The 26,976-nt window shown below is 43.2% G+C and overlaps 1 protein-coding gene across 1 annotated transcript in view; it reads right to left on the bottom strand.

Annotated features, from left to right (window-relative positions):
* Positions 1–26,757, bottom strand: part of CATSPERB (catsper channel auxiliary subunit beta) — a 116,599-nt gene extending 89,842 nt beyond the window's left edge. Inside the window, exons 1-6 of the mRNA XM_084826884.1 lie at positions 26,682–26,757; positions 24,642–24,739; positions 21,030–21,182; positions 17,280–17,340; positions 15,353–15,448; positions 7,758–7,904 (exon numbers count right to left, since the gene is read on the bottom strand). Of these exons, the coding sequence (XP_084683010.1) occupies positions 7,758–7,904; positions 15,353–15,448; positions 17,280–17,340; positions 21,030–21,182; positions 24,642–24,739; positions 26,682–26,757 (631 nt within the window). The remainder of the gene's footprint in view (positions 1–7,757; positions 7,905–15,352; positions 15,449–17,279; positions 17,341–21,029; positions 21,183–24,641; positions 24,740–26,681) is intronic.
* Positions 26,758–26,976: the final 219 nt, after the last annotated feature.

The following is a 26,976-nucleotide window of genomic DNA, read 5'->3' as shown; positions in this document are numbered from 1 at the left end:
CGGGATGCTGGGTTTGCCTTTCTCCATGGGAGACTGGCCCTGGAGCCTTTCATCAGAGAGCACCCCTTGGATGCTAGGTAGAGTCACGTGGCGAGGCCACCCCAGTGGGGTTCCAATCAGCCATAGTTAAACACCAATTCTCCTCAGAAAGACCAGTCTTCCAAAAAATTGCTCCTTTCACTGGGAATGGTGGTGCTCCCCATGAAACAAAAACCATGATGGCTCTTTCTACTAACAGCACATATGTTTTGCCTAATTTTACCCCATATCTGTGTCATGGGGCACATGCATTTTTGGAGATCTGATTTGTTGTTGTTCAGTCATTCAGTCGTGTCCGACTCTTCGTGACCCCATGGGCCAGAGCACGCCAGGCCTTCCTGTCCTGCACTCTCTCCCGGAGCATGCTCAAGTTCATATTCGTTGCATCGGTGATGCTATCTAGCCATCTCATCCTCTGCCATCCCCTTCTCCTTTTGCCTTCAGTCTTTCCCAACATCAGGGTCTTTTCCAGGGAGTTTTCTCTTCGCATTAGTTGGCCAAAATATTTGAGCTTCAGCTTCAGTATCTGTCCTTCCAATGAGCACTCAGGGTTGATTTCCTCTAGGATGGACTGATTTGACCTCCTTGCAGTCCAGGGGACTCGTAAGAGTCTTCTCCAGCACCACAGTTCGAAAGCATCAATTCTTCGGCGCTCAGCCTTCCTTATAGTCCAGCTCTCACAGCCATACATTACTACTGGGAAAACCATAGCTTTGATTAGACGGACCTTTGTTGGCAAGGTGATGTCTCTGCTTCTTACTATGCTGTCTAGGTTTGCCATAGCTTTCCTCCCAAGGAGCAAGCGTCTTTTAATTTCATGGCTACAGTCACCATCTGCGGTGATCTTGGAGCCCAAGAAAGTCAAATCTGTCACTGCTTCCATTTCTTCCCCTTCTATATGCCAGGAAGTGATGGGGCCAGATGCCATGATCTTAGTTTTTTTTAATGTTGAGTTTCAAACCAGCTTTTGCACTCTCCTCTTTCACCCTCAACAAGAGGCTCTTGAGATCCTCTTCGCTTTCTGCCATTAGGGTGGTATCGTCTGCATATCAGAGGTTGTTGATAATTCTCCCGGCAATCTTAATTCCGACCTGTGATTCATCCAACCCAGCGTTTCTCATGATGTACTCTGCATATAAGTTAAATAAGCAGGGTGACAATATGCAGCCTTGTCGTACTCCTTTCCCAATTTTGAACCACTCGGTTGTTCCATGTCTGGTTCTTACTGTTGCTTCTTGACCCTCGTACAGGTTTCTCAGAAGACAGGTAAGGTGGTCTGGTACTCCCATCACTTTAAGAATTTGCCACAGTTTGTTGTGATCCACGCAATCAAAGCCTTTACCGTAGTCAATGAAGCAGAAATAGACGTTTTTCTGGAATTCTCCTGCTTTCTCCACGATCCAGCGAACATTGGCGATTTGATCTCTAGTTCCTCTGCCTCTTCGAAACCCAGCTTGTACTTCCAGTAGTTCTCGGTTCGCATACTGCTGAAGCCTAGCTTGTAGGATGTGGAGCATCACCTTGCTGGCATGTGAAATGAGCGCAATTGTGCGGTAGTTTGAACACTCTTTGGCATTGCCCTTCTTTGGAATTGGAATGTAAACTGACCTTTGCCAGTCTTGCGGCCATTGTTGAGTGTTCCAAATTTGTTGGCATATTGAATGCAGCACTTTAACAGCATCATCTTTTAGGATTTTAAATAGCTCAGCTGGAATACTGTCATCTCCGCTAGCTTTGTTGTTACTAATGCTTCCTAAGGCCCACTTGACTTCACTCTCGAGGATGTCCGGCTCAAGTTCAGTGACCGCACTCTCATGGCTATCAGGGACATTAAGATCTTTTCTGTATAGTTCTTCTGTGTATTCTTGCCACCTCTTCTTAATCTCATCTGCTTCTGTTAGGTCCCTGCCTTCTTTGTCCTTTATCATGCCCGTCTTTGCACACAACGTTCCCTTGAGATCTCCAATTTTCTTCAAGAGATCTCTAGTCCTTCCCATTCTGTTGTTTTCCTCGATTTCTTTGCATTGTTCATTTCAGAAGGCCTTCTTGTCTGTCCTTGCTATTCTCTGGAACTCTGCATTCAGTTGGATAGATCTTCCCCTTTCTCCCTTGCTTTTCGCTTCCCTTCTTTCCTCAGCTACTTGTAAAGCCTCATCAGACAGCCACTTGGCTTTCTTGCATTTCTTTTTCTTTGGGATGGATTGAGTTGCTGCCTCCTGAACAATGTTATGGACCTCCGTCCATAGTTCCTCAAGCACTCTGTCTATCAGGTCTAATCCCTGAAATCTATTCCTCACCTCCACTGTATATTCATAAGGGATATGATTGAGGTCATACCGGAATGGTTTAGTGGTTTTCCCTACGTTCTTCAATTTAAGCCGAAATTTTGCAATATGAAGCTCATGATCTGAGCCACAGTCAGCTCCAGGTCTTGTTTTGACTGACTGTATAGAGCTTCTCCATCTTTGGCTGCAAAGGACATAATCAATCTGATTTCGATATTGACCATCTGGTGATGTCCATGTGTAGAGTCGCCTCTTGTGCTGTTGGAAAAGAGTGTTTGCTATAATCAGCGTGTTCTCTTGGCAAAACTCTATTAGCTTTTGTCCTGCTTCATTTTGTACACCAAGGCCATGCCTGCCTGTTATCCCAGTGATTTCTTGACTTCCTACTTTAGCATTCCAATCCCCTATGATGAAGAGGACATCTTTTTTTGGTGTTAGTTCTAGAAGGTGTTGTAGGTCTTCATAGAACCGATCAACCTCAGCTTCTTCGGCATCAGTGGTTGGGGCATAGACTTGAATTACTGTGATGTTGAATGGTTTGCCTTGGATTCGTACTGAGATCATTCTATCGTTTTTAAGATTGTACCCCAGTACTGCTTTTCCCACCCTTTTGTTGACTATGAGTGCTACTCCATTTCTTCTAAGGGATTCTTGCCCACAGTAGTAGATATGATGGTCACCTGAATTAAATTCACCCATGCCTGTCCATTTTAGTTCGCTGATTCCCAAGATGTCAATGTTCAATCTTGCCATCTCATGTTTGACCACCTCTAGCTTACCTTGATTCATTGATCTGACATTCCAGGTTCCTAAACAATATTGTTCTTTACAGCATCGGATTTTCTTTTCACCACCAGACACATCCACAGCTGAGTATCCTTTCGGCTTTGGCTCAGCTGCTTCACTCTTTCTGGCGCTACTTGGAAATACCCTCTGCTCTTCCCCAGTAGTATATTGGACACCTTCCGACCTGAGGGGCTCATCTTCCGGCGTCATATCTTTTAGTCTTGTGATACGTTCCATGGGGTTTTCTTGGCAAGGATACTGGAGTGGGTTGCCATTTCCTTCTCCAGTGGACCACATTTTGTCAGAACTCTCTGCCATGACCTGTCCATCTTGGGTGGCCCTGCATGGCATAGCTTATGGCTTCACTGAGTTACACAAGCCCCTTCGCCACAACAAGGCAACGATCCATGAAGGGGGGAGATCTGATTAGAAACTTACAAAATCTTAAAGCTTATTGTACCAGCCAAAGGCCATGACAAATACATCAAAAGACAAGAACATATACAGAAGTACAAAATTTTCAACATTATAAACTAACACTGATGATTTATGGCTTGCAGATATCATGCGCCACCTAGATAGCATAGCAGATAGTGCTGAGGTGGAGTCAGTGGTCATGGTCCATGTTGGTACTATGATGTGGGGAAATGTAGTTGTGAGGCCCTGGAAGCCAAATTTAGGTTGCTAGGTAGGAGGTTGAAATCCAGGGCCACCAAGATGGCATTCTCTGACATGCTACCTGTTCCATGTGCAGACCAGCTAGACAGGCAAAGCTGAGGAGATGAGACGGTGGTGCAGGGAGGAGGGGTTGAGATTTGTTTGAGTGTTTGAGAACATTTTTTTGAGAACACTGAGGAATATTTTGGGACAAGCTGGACCTGTAAAAGAGGGATGGACCCCACTTGAAAATGGAACCAGACTGCTGATGCTAAACATATAAAAGGTGACAGAGCAGCTTTTAAACTAAACCTTGGGGGAAAGCCAACAGGAGCTGGGAAGCATCTGGTTCGGGTTAAATAATCCCAAAGGGATGAAGATAAAAATGTTTTTGATTGCCCAAATGTAGAAGGGGAGGGAATAGGCCAGGGGTATATGGCAGAACATAATAGCCAATCAAAGGGGCCAATGTCCCATAGCAAAAGATGCACATGCCAGAGGCATCTGGGGAGAGATACCGTGTATAGGTGTTTCTATGCAAATGCTAAAAGATACTGAGCCAAAATGGGAGAGCTAGAGTGCTTGATTTTAAAGGAAAACCTAGATATATTGGGCATTACAGATTCCTGGTGGAGCGGAGAGAACCAGTGGGATACAGTCATCTCTGGATATAAACTCTATAGGAAGGACAGGGAAGGGCGTACTGGGGGAGGTGTTGCCCTATACATCAAAGAGGGCATAGTGTTGAGCGGACTAGAACATCTAAAAGGAGCAGGCTCTTCCACAGAAGCACTATGGGTGACAATACCAGGCTCCGAAACTAAATTAGTGCTAGGAACATGCTATCGTCCCCCAGACCAGAATGCTCAGAGTGACTTTGAGATGGATAACAAAATCAGGGAGAGCTTCAAACAAGGAAGTGTTGTCATAATGGGCAACTTCAATTACCCCCACATTGATTGGATAAATGCATGTTCCAGCCACGACAAAGAGATTAAATTTCTTGATGCCCTAAACAATTGTGCCCTAGAACAGTTGGTCATGGAACTGACCAGAGGGGAGGCAACCTTAGATTTAATCCTAAGTGGTGTCACCCAGGACCTAGTACGAGATGTAAATGTTGTTGAACCAGTTGGAAACAGTGATCACAGTGCTATGAGATTTAGTATATATTTAAGTGGGAAATTGCTCAGAAAGTCCAGCACAGTCACATTTGATATCAAAAGAGGAAACTTCTCTAAACTGGTGAAAAGGAAGCTAAAAGGGGGAATCAAGAGGATTAAATCCCTTTGAGATGCTTGGAGATTACTCAAAACCACAATAATAGAAGCCCAGCTAAAATGTATACCACAGGTTAGGAAAGGTAGCACCAAGTCCAAGAGGTCGCTGGCATGGTTAACAAGCAGTGTTAAGGGAGCTACTAGAGAAAAGAGCTTGCTTCAGAAAATGGAAGTCTTGCCCAACTGAAGAAAACAAAAGGCAGCATAAGCTTGCACAAAGGTGATGGAAGCAGAAAATAAGAGATGCAAAAAAGCATTTTGAAGAGCATATCGGTAGCAACATCAAGGCCAACAATATAGAATACTTTAAATATATCAGAAGCAGGAAACCAGCTAGGGAGGCAGTTGGACCACTGGATGACTATGGAGTTAAAGGAATACTGAAGGAGGATAAGGAGATTGTAGAGAAGCTGAATGAATTATTTTCATCTGTCTTCACTGCAGAAGATATAGGACAGATACCTGTGCCTGAACTGATGTTGTCAGGAAGGGAGTCTGAGGAACTGAGGCAAGAAGACGAAAGATGAAGTTCTCAGCCTTATTGATAAACTGAAAACAAATAAATCACCGGGCCCAGATGGTATCCATCCTAGAATTCTCAAAGAACTCAAATATGAAACTGCTGATCTTCTAACCAAACTATGCAACATGTCCCTAAGATCAGCCTCTACATCAGAGGACTGGAAGGTGGCCAACGTTACACCAATTTTCAAAAAGGGATCCAGAGGGATCCAGGAAATTACAGACCGGTTAGCTTAACGTCTGTCCCAGGTAAATTGGTTGAAGGCATTATTAAAGATGAAATTAGTAAGCATATAGAAGGACAGCCCTGCTGAAAAAGAATCAACACACCTTTTGCAAAGGTAAGTCCTGTCTCACTAACCTTTCAAAGTTCTTTGAGAGTGTCAATAAACATATAGGCAGAGGTGATCCAGTAAACATTGTTTACTTGGACTTCCAAAAGTCTTTTGACAAAGTCCCTCACCAAAGACTCCTGAGCAAACTTACTGCAAACTTAGCAGTAATGGAATAAGAGGACAGGTCCTCTTATGGATCAGTAACTAGTTAAAGGACAGAAAGCAGAGAGTAGGAATAAATGGTAAATCCTCCCAGTGGAGGGAAGTAAATAGTGGGGTCCCACAGGGATCTGTATTAGGACCAATGCTTTTCAACCTTTCATAAATGATCTGGAATTAGGAGTGAGTAGTGAAGTGGTCAAGTCTGAGGATGACATCAAATTATTTAGGGTGGTTAAAACCAAAAGGGGCCGTGAAGAGCTCCAAAAGGATCTCTCCAAACTGGGAGAATCATGGGCATCTAAATGGCAAATGAAGTTCAATGTAAGCAAGTGTAAAGTGATGCACATTTGGGGGGGGGGAGGAAATCGCAACTTCAGGTATAGCCTGATGGGATCTGACTTAGCAGTGACCAAGCAGAAAAAAGATCTTGGGGTTGTGGTGGACAGCTCAATGAAGATGTCAATCCAGTGTGCGGCTGCTGTAAAAAAAGGCAAACTCCATGTTAGGCATAATTAGAAAAAGAATTGAGAATAAAACTGCCAATATCATACTGCCCCTATACAAATCTGTGGTGTGACCACACTTGGAATACTGTGTACAGTTCTGGTCACCACACCTAAAAAAGATATTGTAGAGCTGGAGAAAGTGCAGAAAAGGGCAACTAAAATGATCAAGGGGCTGGAGCATCTCTCCTATGAGAGAAGGTTACAACAGCTGGGATTGTTTAGCTTGGAAAAAAAGGAGAGTAAGAGGAGACATGATAGAGGTCTACAAAATTATGCATGCTGTGGAGAATGTGGATAGGGAGACATTTTTCTCCCTCTCTCAAAATACTAGAACCTGGGGTCATCCTATGAAGCTGATTGGTGGGAGATTCAGGACAGATAAAAGGAATTACTTCTTCACAAAGTGCATAGTCAAACTATGGAATTCACTACCACAGGATGTAGTGATGATGGGGCACCAATTTGGATGGCTTTAAAAGGGGGTTGGACAAATTCCTGGAGGAAAAGGCTATCAATGGCTACTACTCTTGATGGCTACGTGCTACCTCCAGAACCAGAGGCAGTGATCCTATATATACCAGTTGCTAGGGAACATGGACAGGAAGGTGTTGTTGCACTCATGGCCTGCTTGTGGGTTTCGGGTTGACCACTATGGGATCAGAATGCTGGACTAGATGGACCCTTAGTCTGATCTAGCATGGCTCTTCTTATGTTCTTATGAGTTACTATGGGGAAACTCAGCTTTAACTTAATATTCTGAATTCCCAAGGCAATTTATGGCAATTTTGTCTAATTCTCTCTTCCTAATCTTTTTTGTTGCCAAGGCAAGGAGAGCCATTTTAAGTGTCAGATTAGAAACTGACAATGCTTGATATAGTCGTGCATACGTGATAGACCTGGATAAGATTGTCCCCTTTGTCTGTGCTTTTTCCCACATGGCTAGCGGTGAAATGATCCAGGCTATTGGCCTTGCATCAAGATGGAGTCTGTTTGGTTCACTTTAAATGAACTACATCATAACAAATCCTAATAGGTTTATTTAGAAGTGAAATCCAATGAGGTTGATGAGACTTACTCCCACTTCTGACTCAGTAAACAAGCATATGATTGCCCTGTAAGAAACTGAAGCTATTAGTTCGATGGGTCCTCATTTCATGATATACAAGCACAAGATATGGCACCTACCTGTAATTTTAGCATTATAAATCAGACCAATTATCGCTGCATCACTTGCACAAGGACTCTTTGTTATTTTGACATTTATTACTTGTGGAATTGTATCTGTAATATCCACTGGAACACCAAGTTTCAAAATCCACTGAAGAATAGGCTCTGCAGAATAGAATATATTGAAATCTGATGTGTAAGAAAGCAAAAATATTTTCTGCTGTTACTTAATAAGAAAATGTAGTTGAGTGGTTACAATATTTGGCTCTATCGCTGAAATCTGTGAGGCTGAGTTAGAAAATGACTTCTCTAGTGTGATATAGCAGTGAACACCCTGTATCTTTAGGTAATACTTTTATTGAAGCCAGATAGCTGTTTGGCTAAGTGATTCATTCAGCAGATTTTTTCTATGTTGGAGTCAAGGAGGAGAAGAAAATTTGGATGAAGTAATGTAAAGTAAAAACAGGCAGATGATGCCAACATGGGAGATTTTCATCTTGAAATAATGAGAAGGTGACATGCAAGCAATGGCTCCCTGCTTACCTGGGAGCCTCCCTTTGTGGTGCCTTTGGATGGGGGGGATCAGAGATGGAGTGGCCTGAATCCACAGCTGTTTGCCATGGCACTGCAGGGATTTTGGGTGGCTGGCTCGGGTCTGTCCCAAGAAACTAATCAAGGAGCAGGACAGCACTGCTCTTCTTTCAGGGAGGACACAGGTCTTCATGCACTTCACAGAGTGCATGGAGCATATGAGATCACCTCCCAGCCTGTGTGGGCAGCACAGCCCACCACAATGCTCAAGTCAGCACATGCATCCCACCAAACCAGAACCTTCAGGAAGGCTCTGTCTTCTAAAGATTATCATTCCAGCAGCAAGGAGAACAGCAGCAACCTTGAGAGCCAGCAGAATCGCCAAGGGAAAATCTTGCCAAAGATGTAGCTCCAGGTGAGTGACCAAGAAAGCCAGAGAGGATTAAGAAAACAGGGGGAAAATTCAAGTGAGACCTCCTCATCTGAGAAAGGATCCCTAGCACCAGCAATTGCTGATTAACTGCAACCCTGGCTAGGCCTTACATAATAGGAGTCAGTATTCCATGTCAGGGGTAGTGCTGTGTTCTGGACAGAGCAGGACCCCTCAGGGCAAGGCAGACATTGAAGCATCCAGGAGACCTCTGAGCAACTTGCTTCAGCAAGGTCTGGGATTAAACTGAAATCTTTTATGCCACAGTCCCAGACTCTACCCTTTCCTACAAAATGGAAGCCTTAAAGGGACAGGCCTCTGGCCTGGAGCCTAGCACACCTCCATGTCTCCAAGAGTTCATGCCTGGCATACTGCTGGTGTTGGCACATTGCCTCTGTGGAATGTGGGGCTCTTGGAGAAGGGAGTATTGGCCTAGTGCTGAAACTAGGATCGGGGTCCCTGGCAATTCAGGCTCAGGGGCCTTGGGTTCTACAGTGCTGCTTGGGCCTGGGATTTCCTTTGTTGGCACCATTGTTCTTCACCCTCTGAGTCCATGCCCAGAGTCCTGGGTCATGACAGGCAGGCCCTGAGAAGGTCTGGTTGGCCAACAGTGGTGGCTCAGATGATGAGTCACTTCTTTCTACCTATGAATATAATGAGGACCCTCCAGGTATCCATTTCCAGATATCCAGAAGAGGGAGTGCATCCTAGAAGGACGTCACGTGGATCTGTTTTCCTTGTTGAAGCCAGAAAATGAAGAGGGGGTGGGGGAAGAGGAGAAGGTATTTAAGGTTGTCAAGAAGGAGGCAGACAGATCTTTCTCTAAATGGCTGGCTGGTTATGTAGCATACATGGGAGTAGCCTGACAACCCACCTGAGATTTAGGGCCGAGGAACAAGCAGGCAACAATCCATCCACTGAGTATAATAAAGCTTTCCACAGAAGGGCTTCAGACAGTGCTAAGAACAGGTGGGGCTTTCTTAAGGATAAATTATGACTGCTGCTTGTGAGCCCACATATCAAGGACAAGCCTGATAACACCAGATCTGCCAAGTTGTCCACCAAGAAGGACACCCTCCGGAAGGTTTGCTGGGAGTATAATCAGAGGAAGTGCCAGAGAGGAAGTTGCAACTTTGCCCATGATGGTGACATGTGCCTGGGCCCTCATCCCAGGCTGTCATGGCAGCCGGAGCAATGGTGCCTGGCCAGGCTCCTTTCGAGGCAGGCAACACCAACAGTGGAAAAAAGGGAAGGCACTGGCACTCCTGGTTCCATCATGTCCAACAAAAGGTTGGATGGGTGCAGGAGGCTTGGAGCTTGACCACACTCCAGTCTGTCCTTGCACCCTGTGTCCCCTTTCTTGATTGCTACTCAGACAGGGCATCAGGAAGCTACTTATGGAAGAGGTTCACTCAGGGTTTCTGCATCCCCTTTTTAGTTGAATAGGTACAGACACTGCTAACTTTAAATCAGTTGAGACTGCAGCAACTAAGATACACAAGGAATATGGATCTCGCAAGGTGGCTAGCCCTTTCTTTGCCCCACCTAATACCAAATTTCTGGGTATCATCCGAGGGCATGCTCCTAAAGATGGCCCAGGCGAGAAGATGGTAGTGGTGGTGGTGGTGGTGATGATTCAAATTTATATACTGCTTTCCACAGAGGTATCAAAGCAGTGAACATAAAATGTAATACCATCACAACAACAATAAACTCTAACAATAAAACAACACGATAATAAAAATTTGATCAGCAGTGGAACTGCACACTCTACTATGTGCTTCAGGTCACAGGTGGATAGGTCACACTTCAGGTGTGAATGGGCAGCAAAAGACAGGATGGACCACCCCCACATCAGTCAGACTTGGACAATTTCTTCTTTGTAGGCTCTCATATCACCATGGAGTGCTTGGATTTTCTTTGAACTTTCCAAGCATTGGCACAAGATGTGGGGATGCCCCCTGTGCAGGACAAACCCTCCACCAAACTGGTGTAATTAGGCAACCAGATTCATTTGGTGGCCTGTATTTCATGCTTGCCAAAAGACATGCTGGTGGCATTAAAGGATCTAATTGAGCATTAGTAAATGCACCTTTTGGGAGATGCAAGTGCTTTGGGGCCACCTCAGTTTCATATGCAAGGTAGTCTCTCTGGGCAGAGCCTTCTGCACTCACCTGACCTTGCCCCAGTTCGGAGGCAGCTATAGCCTCTGACTCCGATTCTGAGTCAGAAGGGGATGCTGTAGAGTCAGGACCAGCTGTGGGAAACCAGGCGGCTCAGTTCTACCAGGCCTGACACTGGCTTACGAGCAGGGAGGGGGTGAGACTTAGGATGCTGATATGACCTATCTTCCACAGCTGGGAGCTTCTTAACCAGGGACATCTGCCATGGGAACAGAGAAACAGAAGGAGGTCTCTCCAGGAGAAGGAGTTTTAGTCATGTCTCCTTTACTGTACCTTCAATGAAAGAGGACGGAGCAGAGGTGCTACAGCTGCTGCCTAAGTGCTAGGTTTCCCAGCCAGGATCGAATGTCTGTTACTGATCTTTAGTGGTCAGTCCCCTGTATTTAAACCAGAGCAACCAGCAATAGACTCTGCTGGAAGCAATATTTTGATCCCCTGGAAAGCTTCCTGCTTTTGCTAGAAGTCTGGACCTATTTGGATTTATTTTGTGTGCTGAACCCCAGGGCAGTTTGGGTTTTTGGTAGTAATGGAAGTGATGCTCATGAACTGCTTCTGGTCAAGGACTTACGTCGTGAACTGTTAACTGTAGATCTTTATAGGGATTCTAAAGGCTTATAGCTAATTACTGGAATTACTGCAAGAAAAGGTTTTACTGTGACTTGTGCCTTGCCTCCGGGAGGTCAGAATCTGACATGAACAAGATATCTGGTCTATGTATGAGGCCACATTATTCAGAGCAGCCTTCATGCTGGCATTCTTCAGTGCCCTGAGGGTGAGCAAGCTAGTTGCCTTCTCTCAGTCAGATGGCTCAGCACAGAGCCTGGGCATCTGTGATGTGGTGTTGTTACCCAAGGCAATATGCCTCAGCATCATGCAGTCAAAAACTAATCAGACAGGGAGAGGAAACCACATCAACTTAAAAGCTTCTCCAGTAGGACCGTGACTCCTACAGGCGGCCCATGCCTTTTTAGTGATTCAACTGGCAGGCCCAGGTCCTTTTCTCTTACACAAAAACCAGTCCCCACTTACCAGACATCAATCTGTGAGTGTGCTTCATTAGCTCTCTAAGCCTCCCTCCCTCCAAATTTGGTTCACACTCCTTCAAATCGGGGTTGCCAGCATCACAGATTCAGGCTATTGGCAGAGGGAACTCCTCTGCCTACAGTTCATATATTTGCCCACAACATGCTACTCAGTGCTAATCTTATTTGTTTATAGCTGCAAGCCTCAGCAGCAGGACTATGTGGATTTGCAGGCACAGCATTGGGCACTGGGACTGGCAGCGAGGCTTAACATCTATACTCCTGACTGAGCCTTTGGCAAGGGCTACAAATCACATGGCTTTGTAGGAAGGGACTGCTGTGGAAGGACTGGATACCAATGGGTCAGGACAGGACACACCTCTGTACATGGACCCCAAGATGCAGTTATCATTCAACTGGGGAAAATTATTTGAGGACACAGAAGATCCTCAACCTGATCAACTCGATCTAAGGGCACTTCAAACAGCTATTGATTGGCTTCCCTGGCATAGTAATCCTGTGGTCTGTGTGGTGTACTCTCTGTTTAAGGTTTCCCAGCACAGCTGTAGAGTATTTAACGAACCAAGTGGATTTGGTTACTCTGTTCCTCACATAGAGGTTATGCTGGTGTTTGGGATGTACTTGGACTGAAGAATAAACCTTTCGTCAGCAATATGGGAGCCTTTGACATTATGTGGGTTTATTCTTTGGAACCTTTGAAGGCCAAGCCATTACATGGTGTTAGAAGGTGGTGTGGATTTTGTTTTTTTCCTCTGCAGTTGGGAGTTTGTTTGTTTTAACTGAAGATATGGACTCGTTCGAGCCTCCACCTTCATTTGCTTTGCAAGGTAATTTGGCTGAGAATTGGAAGCATTGGGAACAAGCTTTTAAATTATACTGCAGCAGGACTTGATAATCCTTCCAAGAAACAGCAAGCAGCTATTGTGCTTCCCTGTGTGGGAGAAGCTTTAACAGTATGTAATATGTTGGTTTTTCTTGAGGAAGGGCCAAGAGATATAGCAGAAGTTTTCAAACAATTTAGAATATACCACACTCCTCGTAAGAACCTGGTGTTTGAACGATATTCCTTTTGGAGTTATTCACAGACCCAAGGAGAAACCATTGAACAATTTGTTACTCAACTTAAACTTAAAGCTAGCAGCTGTGAATTTGGGAGCGCAGCTAATGATATAGTAAGAGATAAGATTGTGTTCAGTGTGAAGGAGGAGAGATTAAAGGAAAGACTTTTGAAGGAAACTGATCTTACTCTTGAGAAAGCAGTTGAAATATGTTGGGTGGGTGAGGTAACAAGAACTCATCTGCAGACTATGGCAATTTCCGCCAAGGAGTTGTGTGATGTACATGTGACAGACAAGAATTGTGAAAAGATTGCAGTTCATGTTCTTGGAGCAAAAAAGTCACAATTTGAATGTAGATACCACCAGACTAGAGATAACAAGTGCCCTTATTGTAGTTCAGTTCAGCCTCAAAAATGCCCAGCGTTAGGAAAGACTTGTAATAAATGTGGCATGAAAAATCATTATGCCACATTATGTAAAGCAACATCATTAACTATTGATAAAGGACAACAAAGATATCAGACTTATGAGTTTGATATAAACAGTTTGTTGATAGGGAAATTATCTCAAAAGACTAGTGGTTTAGATACAAAACAAGGTGCTGGATGGTATGTTGATATAATTATTCAAGGATTTTCAGTAAAATTTAAATTACAGGAGCTGAGGCAAATGTATTGCCATTTAATAGATTTTGTGGGTTACCAGGCAAGATAGTACTAACCAAAAGTGATGTAACTCTTGTGGCTTATGGTGGGACATGCATACAGCCCAAGGGAACTATTGTTCTTGAATGTCACACTCCAAAGGGAGTAGCCAGATTATTATTTTATGTAATAGATAGTTCGGCAATTCTATTATTCTATTATTACAATAATAGATAATATCTATAGCAATTCTAGAGAAGACTGAGGGGAGATATGATAGCACTCTTCAAGTACTTGAAAGGTTGTCACAGAGAAGAAGGCCAGGATCTCTTCTTGATCATCCCAGAGTGCAGGACACAGAATAATGGGCTCAAGTTACAGGAAGCCAGATTCCGGCTGAACAGCAGGAAAAACTTCCTGACTGTTAGAGCAATACGACAGTGGAACCAATTACCTAGGGAGGTGGTGGGCTCTCCCACACTGGAGGCATTCAAGACGAGGCTGGACAGCCATCTGTCAGGGATGCTCTGACTTGGATTCCTGCATTGAGCAGGGGGTTGGACTCGATGGCCTTGTAGGCCCCTTCCAACCCTACTATTCTATGATTCTATGATTGGGCAGGTCAGCCTATGAGACTTTGGATTTGGTCCTTAGGGTTGATGTTGTACGTACAGCTGAACCTTTGACACAGGAATGGCTGCTTGCTATGTACTCTGATGTTTTTGAAGGTTTGGGTGAGTTTGAAGATTCTCATCTCATTCATATTGATCCAACAGTTGTTCCTGTTATTCATGGATGTTGGAAGGTGCCTTTTGCAATACTTGATAGGCTGAAGGATATTTTGTGCCAGATGGAGAGTACAGGAGTGGTATCTAAAGTTACAGGCCCCACAGATTGGGTGAACAGCCTTGTTACAGGAAAAAAAGAATGGGAAGCTGTGTATATGTCTTGACCCTCGTGATCTCAATAAAGCAGTTTGAAGGCAGCATTATACTATCCCTACAGTTGAAGAAGTTTTGAGTCATCTAGCTGGAATGAAAATCTTTACTGTTATAGATGAGAAAGATGGTTATTGGCAGGTGAAGTTGGATAAGTCTTCATCAATTTAATATGCAGTTAATATGCCCTGGGGAAGATATTGCTTCCATCGTCTGCCATTTGGGCTTAAATGCTGTAGTGAAGTGTTTCAGCAAAAAAATGAGGAGACTTTTGGGCATGTGTATATGATAGCTGATTATATGATCATAGCAGCAGAGACAGTTGAGCAGCATGACCAGATTTTACATCAAGTTGTTATGGAAACCAAAGTCTGGCCTACCAGAGATGACCTAAGTAATTGACAAGTCCAGAAAAAAGGTCAATGAAGACAAACATGTCGGACTAAACATGTACAGGACTGTGCCCTAAGGCAATTTTGGACAGTTGCCAAGTCTATTAACTCCTCTTGTTTAGTTTGATCTTCATTCACCTTTTCGACTCCCCCGCCCTAAAGAACTCTTGAAAACATCTATCAGCAAACTATCTTTTGTGCCCATCTTCATCTTCCTTTTATTATAATGGCATCACTGGGATGAGTGTCCCAGATGCCTCGAAGTATAAGACCATTTATTCAACATATGAATAAATTAAGAAGGCTCTGAACTAGATGTTTATGCTGCAATTAATTTCACCGAGATCATAATTACGTGTAAAACCCCCAATGGTCTATACATGTTATGGCTTACCTCGCGTAGTATCCAGTAAGGTTCCTTCAGTAGTGAACATACTTAATCCATGATGCATGTTGAATTTTACAAACCATTCTTCTATTGGAGCAATATCTGCTTCAACAGCATGTACAAAAGAGATAGAGATTATTCATATGAGCAGAAAAGTATTATGTTTACATGCTCTTTTAATGTGAGATCCATCATGGTATGGTGCTGTTCACCTGTGTTAAGGTCTGTATACACAAGGAACTACTTATGAACCATTTGAGATTGTGTCATGTACTCAGTACCAGGTTGCTTAAATATATTTGAGCACCCAGCAATTTGTTTGGGGTAATAAATGTCATACTTTTCCTCTCATGGTGATTTATCTTCAGATGCTCTCAGCACACTTTGATATGAAGTCCCAGAAAGAGGATCAAGGGGTTATTTTGGGGAAAAGATTCACAACTTGACATGCTGACATTTTTCTCTCCATTTTCAGGATATCACTACCCTATGGCTGATCATACCCAAAAGCAATACTTACAAGATATTATGTTCCACCCTTTAAGGGTGCCTTTACAAGGCTAAATTTTCAAACTATACTATCAGCTTTTCTTGATGGCAAATTTTCAAAAACTCTACTTGGGCAATGTATTTGTATATGTGGTCAGAGCAGGATAGATGAACAAATATATTTTTTCAGTTGTTGCAACCATTTTATGAATTTGCAGATTTTGCGGTTGGCAAGAAAGAGGTGGAACCCAGTGTTGTATAAGTTGGCCATAACTCTATTTAGTTTACAGGCATGGCATGAGGAGCTGGCCTGGCTGTCCATGCCACATTTGGTGGTTCAGGTCATTTGCTCAAACCTCAGCCTTCTGCCCTGGCTGAAGGCCTAAGTTAGGGCTTATATTTCAGGCTACAAACGGTTCCCATATCTAGCAGTTGGCTAAAAACCTTCTGAGTGTGCCCCAACCCATCTATGTGTCTCCAGTTACAGGTATATCAATCTCACCTTCTATGGGCATCAATGGCCCCCACTTTTCTACTCATCTGCTAAAGTTGTGCCATATATAAACTGTATCATTTTTCTGTACAGAGCCTTATGTGATACTCCAGGGAAAGTAGTCAGTCTGGACAGCATGAAACAATTATTTCTTGGTCCCCACTGGATGACCAGATACTGCCTGGACAAACCCTGCTTTGAGAGGGTGGGATGGTGGGTCATATTGGTAGGCCTGGCTGACTGAGGCTGGACCACATATGAGGAGGCCTTGTGCTGCAGGACTCCAGAAATGCCAGATGTTGTGAGATTTTTGCTTTAGATGACAATAGCTGGGAGCACCCAACTTTCATGAGACTTTAGTTGGCATGCACAGGAAACCTACTGAGCACCACAGAAGTTTGTCAGTGACGGTCAGGGGCCACAGAAGAACGGAGGTGGTGATGCCTTCCTCCACCTTGCAAATTGCCCCCCTCCCACAGACATGCGAGTTTGGAAGGGGAGACTTTGGGGGGGGGGGGAAATCCTGCTATCAGGCCAAAATAAATATATCACCTATAGAACTTCTTTATGTGCTATTGTGGCTTACTAAATTTGTCAGAGTTATAGCTGATAGACATAATGCACTTGTCTTTACTGAAACTATGTAATAACAAATAATGGGCGTAATTCAGACAAGCACTTTTTATGTTCAGTTAATTGCACTGGAACAGTTAATGCATCAATGAAACCTAACTTAAAGTGTATTAGTTCCAATTTTTTAAAAAGCAACAAAATGTCAAATTAAAAGTTATGTAGGCAGAGGGCAGATTTAGTGTGAAAGAACATGGTGTACAAACATATGAGGTTTAGAAATACAAGGATGGAACCACCACATTGTAGCACTGGCATGAATTATACTAAACATTAGTAGCCTATGAGGTGAAATAACGGACAATTATAACAATCTTTCACCTGTATTATACGTAATCATTTCTCGGGGGATATCAATTGACCACGAATCCACATCTTCTCCCTTTTGTTCAAGAAATTATAAAAAGGATTTTAAGTCTTAAAAACTTGAAGAGTCACACACATTTTAGGTAAACTATGCAGTCTGACCTTTTCATAACTGACAATATGGTGTAGTTGAAAATGTTAGATTTTGAGCAGAGAGGCAGCTGTGATAGTGGGTCACTTTGGGCCAGCCAGTCTTTTACCCTAACCTACTACACAGTGCTGGTATGCGGATTAAAAAAAAACATTGCATTTACCACACTAAGCATCTTGGAAGAGGAGTGAAATAAGAAGTGAGACATAAATAGATTTTTTTATTTATACAGGGTGGAAAGCCTGCAATGCCTAAATCATAACAAATTGGCAGACAAGCTAATAATAACCAGTGTCAAATATTCACCAATATAAAGGGACACAGTTCTTCTGCATCAGGCACCAAAATGTCTTGGGCTATTAGACAGGATTGATGGAGAAAGAATTTATTTCCCTTGCAAACACAAAATCTGAAGCCCCAAATTATTATTTTTGAGGGATACTACCCTCTCCCAAATAAATTTTATTTGTTTGCTTTCCCCCAAATTTCACATAAACAAGTGGATGTGTGTGTGTGTTCAACTTCATGAATACAAACCTAAGAGAAAGTTTTCACATTGACCAAAATTGAGGGTGCAACTCACATTGGCATAACAGGAGCGCTGTCAGTCAGATTAGTCCAAAGGCCAAAATTCTGTTTTCCAAAGTAGCTCATGCCAATGGGAAGCCCACAGGCAGAAGATTACGGCAACAACTTTCCTGCTGTTTTCTCCCAGCAACACATCAAGTAGCCATTGAGAGCAGTTCATGAGGAATAAGGCTAATCACATTTTAAAGACATCTTTAAAGATCTGCATTGCGCCCGCCATTGCAATGAATTCGGTGTCCCGTCGGGTTAAATGCTCTCGCATTAAAGCGTGATTATTCACACTCACCCATTTTCCCCGTTGCAGTGCTTCATCGAATGCGCAAGCTCGGTTCACACTCGAGCGCTGTGCTGTTTTCCTGCGCACGCTTGTCTGATCTCGGATGCTAAGCAGGGTTGGCCCCGGTCAGTAGTTGGATGGGCAACCGCCTGGGAATCAGGCTTCCTGCATTGAACAGGGGGTTGTTGTATCCTCTCAAATGAGACTAAGTTTTACGCCCTCCTATCCCCCACTCCGGATGTTTTTTTAAAATTCAGGCATTATCCTCGCAGAATTGGGGCTTCTCCAATGTTTTTTTTTCTAATTTATTATTATTAATTATTAAATTATAATATTATATTATATTAGTATGCAATTGAGGCATGATCTTCGAAGCTTCGAAGTTGTGAAGCATATCTTCTTGTCTTCTTCACAACTTCGAAGCTTTGAAGATCATACCTCAATTAGAAAAAAAAACATCGCAGAGAAGCCCCGATTCTGTGAGGATAACGCATTAATTTAAAACAAACAAACATCCAGAGAGGGGGATAGGAGGGGGTAAAACTTAATCTCATTTGAAGGGATACAACAACCCCCTGCTCAGTGCAGGAAGCCTGATTACCAGGCGGTCTCCCATCCAAGTACTGACTGGGACCGATCCTGCATAGCTTCCGAGATCAGACAAGCGCGCGCACATCCAGCCCTTTGCTTGTTGCTGAGGAAATGGGGGCTGCTGAGGAAGCTATGCGATCAGTAGCCAGAAGAAGACATGGGGCCGTCGAGAGCTGTGATTGGACAGGAGGGAAATACAAACACCGCCACATATGGACAGGCGGGGGAGGGGACTATGACTGGATATGGTAGTGAAGGCAGCAAATCAGAGCACATTAAGGGGAAATACCAGGATATTAGGGTATCGAAAGCGGGAGCACGGAAGTGGGAAATTTGGTTCCAATTCGAGGCGGCTACTGCATAGTGTGAAAGGCGGGCGGTGAAACCTCATTGGAAGTGAAAAAAGGTGGTAAGTGTAGATCCAGCCTACTTCTCCACATCCTATTCTATAAACTCCCTTCCCATCGAAGTTGCAGTCATTCAAGTTATATCTTTATCTCTCGCTTCTTTACTTCTGACTTTAAAACAAAATCCAGGATTTAAACAGAATCCTGGTAAATTCTGGGATTGTATTCTTTAATTGTCTGAAGTTCTAAAAGAATTACAGAGCTAATCCAGTTGCCATGCCAGAAAAAAAAATTACACAATAAAGACAGAGGGAAAGAGAGCCATTCAGTTTTTCTTTCTAGTCCAAGTGGAGAACTTTTTTTAGCTTCAGGGCTGGATTGCCACCTGGGAAGTCTCTTTGGAGACTACCTGCCAGCAATGGGCAAGGCCACAGCCTGTACTGGGCAAGGCCAGAGTCTAAAGTAGGCAGGGTCACCCAACACTCTTCCTCACACACCATTCACACATGCATATATATTAGGCAGCATAAACCTCCCCTCGCCACAATCTCCCCCTTACCGAGCTGCTCTGCTCAGGGGAAACACTGCATCAGGGTGCTTAGGGCAACCCTCACCTTGGGTAACTACTATGTCAAGATGCTGGGAGTGCCTTGAAGCAGCAGCTCCCCACTGATCTATCTGGCTTTGCTCAGCTCTCACCTTTCTCAAAGGAAAAGGCAAGGGCCAAGCAGAGCCTTGGAGAACTGCTGCACCAAGAGGCTCCCAGAATCTTGAAGCAGTGGCTCCTGACTATGGGTCCAAGGGGCAGGGCTTCAAAGATGGGCAGGGCTCAGTGGCCTGGATGGGGAGGCCTTGGGGGCCAGAGGTTCCACATCCCTGCTAATTTAATTTTAAGTTTTCATCCACTGCCAAGGCATTCCTACACAGTGAAAAAAATCCTACATTTTCTTTCAGGCTACTAGGATAGACTCGACTGGGCAGAAAGGCTAGCTAAAAACAACCATTTCATGGACATACTTGTAAAGTTGCTTAAAATGTTACATCTATCTGGCCTGATGGTCTGAATAGAAAGCAGACAAACAGGATGCTTTGTTTGTGCTTAAGCAGCATTGCTCAGAATGAGGATACAGGCTGAGCCAGAAGCTTTATAAGAGCAGGTGAAATCCACTGGCCTCTTATCACTTGAACCCTGCTAAACTGAGAGCTGTAGTTCCACAGTCAACCTACCCATCTTCAGTGATGCCACTGAAGAGCAGCAGAAAGCAGGCAGCAACTCCCTCTTCTGACATGCAAGTACACTATTACAGTGATGCAGAGAGTGAAGCACCTGGGTCCTGGTACTATAGGAAATATTTTGAGGGGTCTGGATTTTCAGGAAAAGCCCCATGATTAATATGTTAAGACTCTTGCCTAATCCTTTTCATGAATACTTCTTCCACAGTTTCACATGGGTTTTGCATTCCCATGTGATCATTTTCACAGATATGGCTTCATGGAAGTTCTTTGGAGGAAAAAGCTTGTGTTGGAATCAGCACTTGACAATTGCTTTTCCTAGAGAGACTCCTCCACTGCTTGTAGTTGTAACCTTGTTAGTGTAACAGAAACAGGAAGCTGCCTTACACCAGGTCAGACTATTTGTCCATCTAGCCTAGTATTGCCTGCTCTGACTGGCAGTGGCTCTCCAGGGTCCAGGCAGTTGCCTTTCAGATCACCTGCTAGTTTACCTGATCCTTTTAAATTGGAAATGCCAGGGACTGAAACTGGGACCTTCTACATGCAAAGCATGTACTCTACCACTGAGCTGGTCTTACCAGGGTCATTTTGAAGTAGAAGACTTTTGAGTAGGTACTGTTGAAGATCTGTATGCTGGGAGCAAGCCCTGCTGAAGTATAGAGAAGTAGGTTCTTCCTTCTGTTCTCCTTGGTGTCCTCTTTATTAATGTCATACAAATGACAAATGACTTTCTTTAGCAATATAAAAAAATACCAGGATTAATGTATGAATCACAGATACATAATATCCAGCACCATCAAAACCTTAAATGACAATCTGATGCATCTGATGAACTAGGCTGTTGACTTCAAAAGACCAAGATACAGTAAGTGCATTAGTTAAGACAGGGATGGGGAATGTGTGGCATTCCAGATGCTGTTGATCAGCAACTTCCATCATCCCTCACCAATGGTTATGCTAGCTAAGGCTGATGGGAGCTGCAGTCTAGCAAGACATGGAAGGCCACATGTTCTGCATCTCTGCTTTAAGGATTCACAAGTAAAGGTAGGCAGAAATCCCCACCCCCATGTGCATAGACGCACACTTATATGGGACCATTGTGAGTGTGATTTGTTAGTTTCAGGAGGTGTGGGCAAATTTCACTGAAGTTTTCAGGAGGTGGGGGTGCTTACCTGACTATAGAATAGATGAGGTGGCTCAGATTATTATTATTTTTGCACTTAAAAACATCCTTGTCATTGACAGGAATTATATGGTTATTGCTGCTTCTTGTTTGAAAGGCAGTTAGCAGAGAAAAACAAAAGGGCAAAATGGAATGCCAGACCCATACCCGTACAAAAGGCTCAATAAAAAGAGACCACACTCTTACTTTAGTGAAGGAAAGAAAAATAACTTTACTTACACGTATTCTTGCACATAATATTCAGGCACAGCTTATAGTTTCAAAAAAGAATTTGCTCAGTCAGTTTCTTTGTGTTCCTTTATACAGGCAGGGAAGAGCAGGAAGCCACATGGTAGGCTATAGAGATCATAAGGCTAGCTGTGACCAAGATTCCTGTGCATGAACTAGCTAACTGCCAAACTGCCCCCTTCCTGTGACTTGCAGATAAGCCTGCAATATTCCCAACAGTCATAACCACAAGTAGCACCAGGGGGTTTGCAGGCTTCCAGCCACATTTTCTGGACCACATTGTTCCCATGGCATTCTGGTTCAGGAAATGCTGCTGGAGGCTGCAGATCAGTGAGCCTCAAAATTGCTACCAGCAACCACAGGAAAGCTTTTTTTTAAGTGAAAAAAAGGAAACCCCTCAACATGGCCATCTCATCTACTCTACCAAGTAAGCAACTCTCCCCAAACTTCAGGGAAATTCACCTGCCTCTGCAATCTTTGGAGGTGTTTTATTCCCCCTCCCCCGCTGAATTAAGCTGGAACAGTTCTAGTCATATGGCTCTTCTGCAATAGGCATACACAGTGGCTCTTCTAGGATTAAATACTAGAATTCACAATTAATGATGTTGCCAAATTTTCAGTTCCTTTTTTAGAAATAGGAATCCCATCCAGCACCTCATAATGCTTGCTTCAAATATCAGGTGAACATTGGTTTGTAAGCCTTGCCTCTTCCAAGGTAAGACAGGTCTTAAAATTTTGGATCTGGCACAGCTAGAGAAATTTTTATTCCAGAACTTTAAATTCTTCTAATTTTAACTACTCTAAATAACAGTCTCCACTCTGTTTTAATATGTGTCTTCTGAACAAAAATAAAAAATCATCCCCACCTTTCCTCAGCATTTTCATGAATATTATATTCCTCAAATACAGGGAAAACATTGCTGTAGAACAAGCCCACTTAGAAGCAAGCCCCAATGAGTAACCTGACTTACTCCCAGGTTAGTGAGTTGAGGATTGCAGCTTTAGTCACTTCTGACAGCTCCATAAGGTTAGCTCTGTAAGCCCAGCTCCTGCTGCCCCAGGCCTTTTTATTTAGTACCCTTCTCCTGCTGCCAGTGTCCTCCTGGAAAGAACTCCTATTGACCAGTTTTCTTTCCCAGAACCTATTTCACCTCCTTGTTAGACCACCCGCTCCCCGCCCCTTATAGTAAAATAGGTCAATGTGAGAGATTTAAAACTATTAGTGACTAGGGAAGAGAATCATGAGGAAAGCTGTAATTAGGTTGAAAAATAATTCATCACTTCGACTGGATATGTTCCCAGGGGAATATGAGAAACTTTTCTGGATATATCAATAGAGCCCTTGACTGCCACAATTAATCAAGTTATGAATGGGGGGAAATAACAAGAACGATAAGAGAAAGAATATTACCTTAAACGCTAAGAAAGGTAAATACATTGATGGAGAACTAGTTTAGCTCATCGCACAAGGAATCATTGAGCCAGTGGCACACAGAAGCTGGGCTACCCCTATTGTCCCTGTCCTAAAACCTAATGGCAATATTCACACCTGTAGGGATTACAAATGCACAGGGTTTTCCCAGTCAGTTGTAAACAATGAATAGCTGAATCAGAAGTCTGGTGTGTATGGTTGTCCTCACATATTCAATATAATATTTCAGGCCTCTCAAAGAGGGAAGAGCAAAAGGACCCACTCCTCCTAAGGCTTTCCCCTAATGTGCTATTTAATGTAGGATAGTTCATGTTTGGGAATTGGCCACCAGTCCTCAATCTGAAGTTTTGTGCTACATGGTAGGAGTGGCTCTCGAGAGTGGGAAAAGGAAAAGGTGTCATTTTTCCTTTTCTTCTCCTGAATCATCCCCATATCAAACACAAAATGGGAGGCTTTTAAAAAAAAGGATGATGGTACACATCCCCACAACTGTAATCCCCCCCACCTTTGCAAAGTAGTCTTTCTAATCCATTAGGGGCTTGAACAGGCCAATTCCTCTCTCCCTTGAGCTCCATTTTCATCCCCTCTCCCTCAACTTACACTTTAACATTCCCTATCTTCACTGCTCTTAGCCACAGTCTAAATGTATAGACTCATACAGTCTGCCAGATGTCTGGTTCCTTTAGACCCTGTTCCCCACCTCCTTTCGCCCCCAGGGTGCAAGTGAATGCTTACCTTAGAAAACAATGGAAAAATCAAAATTTTAAAGTAGCTGTGATTGAGCAGCAGGGTGTCTCCCCAAAACAAAAGGTAGCAAGGACAATAGTTCCTGCCTTTTGATGTTCAATGTGAACCTGGAAGTTTCCTCTTCCAGACAATTAGATGACCTAGGGCACAATTTGCATGTTTAACCAAAAAAAGTCCTACAGTTCCCATCATTCTGTTGGCTGGGGAATGTTGGAAGTTGTAGGACTTTTTTTCTGTCTAAACATGCATAGGATTGCACCTTTACTCTTATTCCTATGCATTCATCACTCTGTAAGCTTGCAAGTGCTCGTTGGGCCATTTTGTTTTGTTTAAATTCTAATTTACAAATGTCTATACTTCTGCATACCTAGGAAGTCCCCTAGGAGGCTCAACTCCATTTTTTTGGATAGTCCCATTTCTTTTCCAAACTGATAGGAACATGATCAACTGAGCTCAGTATTATAGGGAATAATAAAGAACACCATTTTTCTTTCATACTTATGAGCAGTTATTTAAAAAATGTGTCCATCCATTAACATATTTTACATTTCTTTGTATATACGAATCATGGTGCTTAGAAACGTGTAGCTGAAAACTTACCAAATTTTTCTTTGGAAGGAACAATTTAATTGCTTTAGGTTTTTTAGTATCATTCTTGAAAGCCTCTGTGTAGCAGGCAAAACTTGAATTGCCCTTCACTGAGGGAGAAATTTTTTATTACTGTAATATCTTTCAAATTATTAGTGCATACCATAATCTCGTTTGAGTAGCTTAGTTAGAAAAGGAGGATGTACGAAGACACACAGATTTTAAAAAGTCAGAAAGAAACTTTCTTCCCACTCACTGTCCTTATTTAGTGTGAAACATAAAAAAAAAAAAACCCTGCTAATGCAATTCGAAAGTAAATGCAGTTCCAGTGTTGTTGAACTGGAAGAGAGTGGCTTATGGCATCCCTGCAGTATAATTCACACTGAATAATGCAGATCAGGTTCTGAGTGGTTTACAACAATCTCGCAGTGTTGTCCAGAGATATCAGATCCCTATTGCAGGTTGGGAGTTGTTCTGAAGCTGAGATCGTAGCTTAAAATCTTGCAGTGTTATTAATTTTATTTCCACCTTGGGCTAAGAGAGTACTATACAGAAATCCATATTGCAGATTGGAGGACTGTGAAGAGACAAAGTAGTTTACAGCAGCCCTGCAATGTAGTCCACTCTCAGTACTGTAGGCCAGCAGTCCCCAACCTTTTTGGCACCAGGGACCGGTCTCATGGAAGACAATTTTTCCACAGACTTGGGGGGGGGGGGGGTGTTTGCTGATGGACTTCCAGCCGCTGGGACACAAACGACGTCCGTGTAGCGGATGCCATTTACATCCCTATTCTTTGCAGTAATAGGCTATGTAAAGATTTACGTATCCTATTACTTGAAGAACAGGGACGCAAATGGCATCCGCTACATGGATGCCATTTGAGTCCCATTGGCCGGAAGTCTGCCAGCGGCCGGAGCCAGCTGGCAGCTCCACGGACTTGCTGTGGAGCAGAGCTGGCCATGGCCAGCGAGGATTCCGTGGGGGAGGGACAGATCGCCTCCCCCTCCCCCACGGACCAAAGGTAAGTGGGTTTCGCACACCCCTACTGTGGCCTGGTTCCTAACCGGGGGTTGGGGACCCCTGCTGTAGGCCAGAGGTGGATCTCAGACTGGTTTGAATTCCAAGTCAAAAGTATCAAATACCTCTCAGGTTGCAGTAATAGTCAATTGACTTAAATTGCCTCCTCAGACCTCTTCCCAGGAGAAATCAAGCACTCAGTTGCATGCAGAAGCCTCATGCGCCATTAGCTTACATGCAGACTGGTTGCTCTTTTAAAAGTTCAAAAACTAAAATAATAATAAATTTTGCACATGAAGTAAGTTCCATTAGAACTTTATGCTAACTTTTGTTCTTTCAGCCCCCTCAGCCACAGGCTCACTTACTGCACAGAAACCAGGGGTACAATTCTGTTGCAGGCCCCCACTTGTATAATATCTAATGGGCTTTGCTTTCAATTTTGAATTAGATCTATCTACAAGATATTGATATAATAACAGATAAAAGCTTTGTGGGATGTGTGCCACATTTATGCATGTTTTATTCAGAACTAAATCTTACTGACTATTTATTTATTTATAATATTTATATACCGCTCCACATCAAAAGATTTCGGAGCAGTGAACAACGAAGATAAAAGAATAAAACACCACTGCAGTAGATGTCAATTCTACTTAATCCTAACTAAGCATGCCTAGGATTGCAGCCTTAGAGCCCAGTCAAATGTATGGGAAAAGGATGGTTCAGTTCTTCCTGTGGAATATTCGGGATACCAAGTCAGGCAAAGGAGGACTCAAATGCACACAGTTCCCAAAACTGGGTGTACACATTCCTCTTTTGAATGTGGACACTGTGATATATCACTTGCACAAAATAAAAAATATTTACTTTGTGAAGTCCTTTGTAAATTATAGCAAATGCAAATTGTACGGTTGCAACACCTATTTGCGGCAAAGTTTAATGCACTAACTAATCAGTAAGCAAGGATCCTGAATCCAGTACTCATACTCTGAGCAGGGCATTAGAAAGCTGATAGAATGGAAATCACAACTTGCCTTGTTTATTGTAGGAAATTCCTGAAGAAAGTTTTAAAACAGCTCCAAGCACAATATAAAGCCACAACAACTCCATCTTTATAGAGAAAAAAAAGCAAATATGTGTTTAAAACTATATTTAAGCTGGCTCTCCCAACATTCAGTCACATCATACAAGGACCAAGAAACTGAACCCAGCTGGGCTCACTTCAAAGCAAAGTGGGGGTTTACAGCTGCTACCATCTTCATTTTCCATGAACACCTCTGGGCCATGTGTGGGGCTCAGAGACATTTTTAGGAAATAAAGATGGTAGGT

Source organism: Heloderma suspectum, chromosome 1 (assembly GCF_057233095.1).
Source record: "Heloderma suspectum isolate Gila_16-S chromosome 1, 16-S_ref, whole genome shotgun sequence".
In the NCBI taxonomy this organism is placed as follows: Eukaryota; Metazoa; Chordata; class Lepidosauria; order Squamata; family Helodermatidae; genus Heloderma; species Heloderma suspectum.
This window is presented reverse-complemented; position numbering and strand designations above follow the sequence as displayed.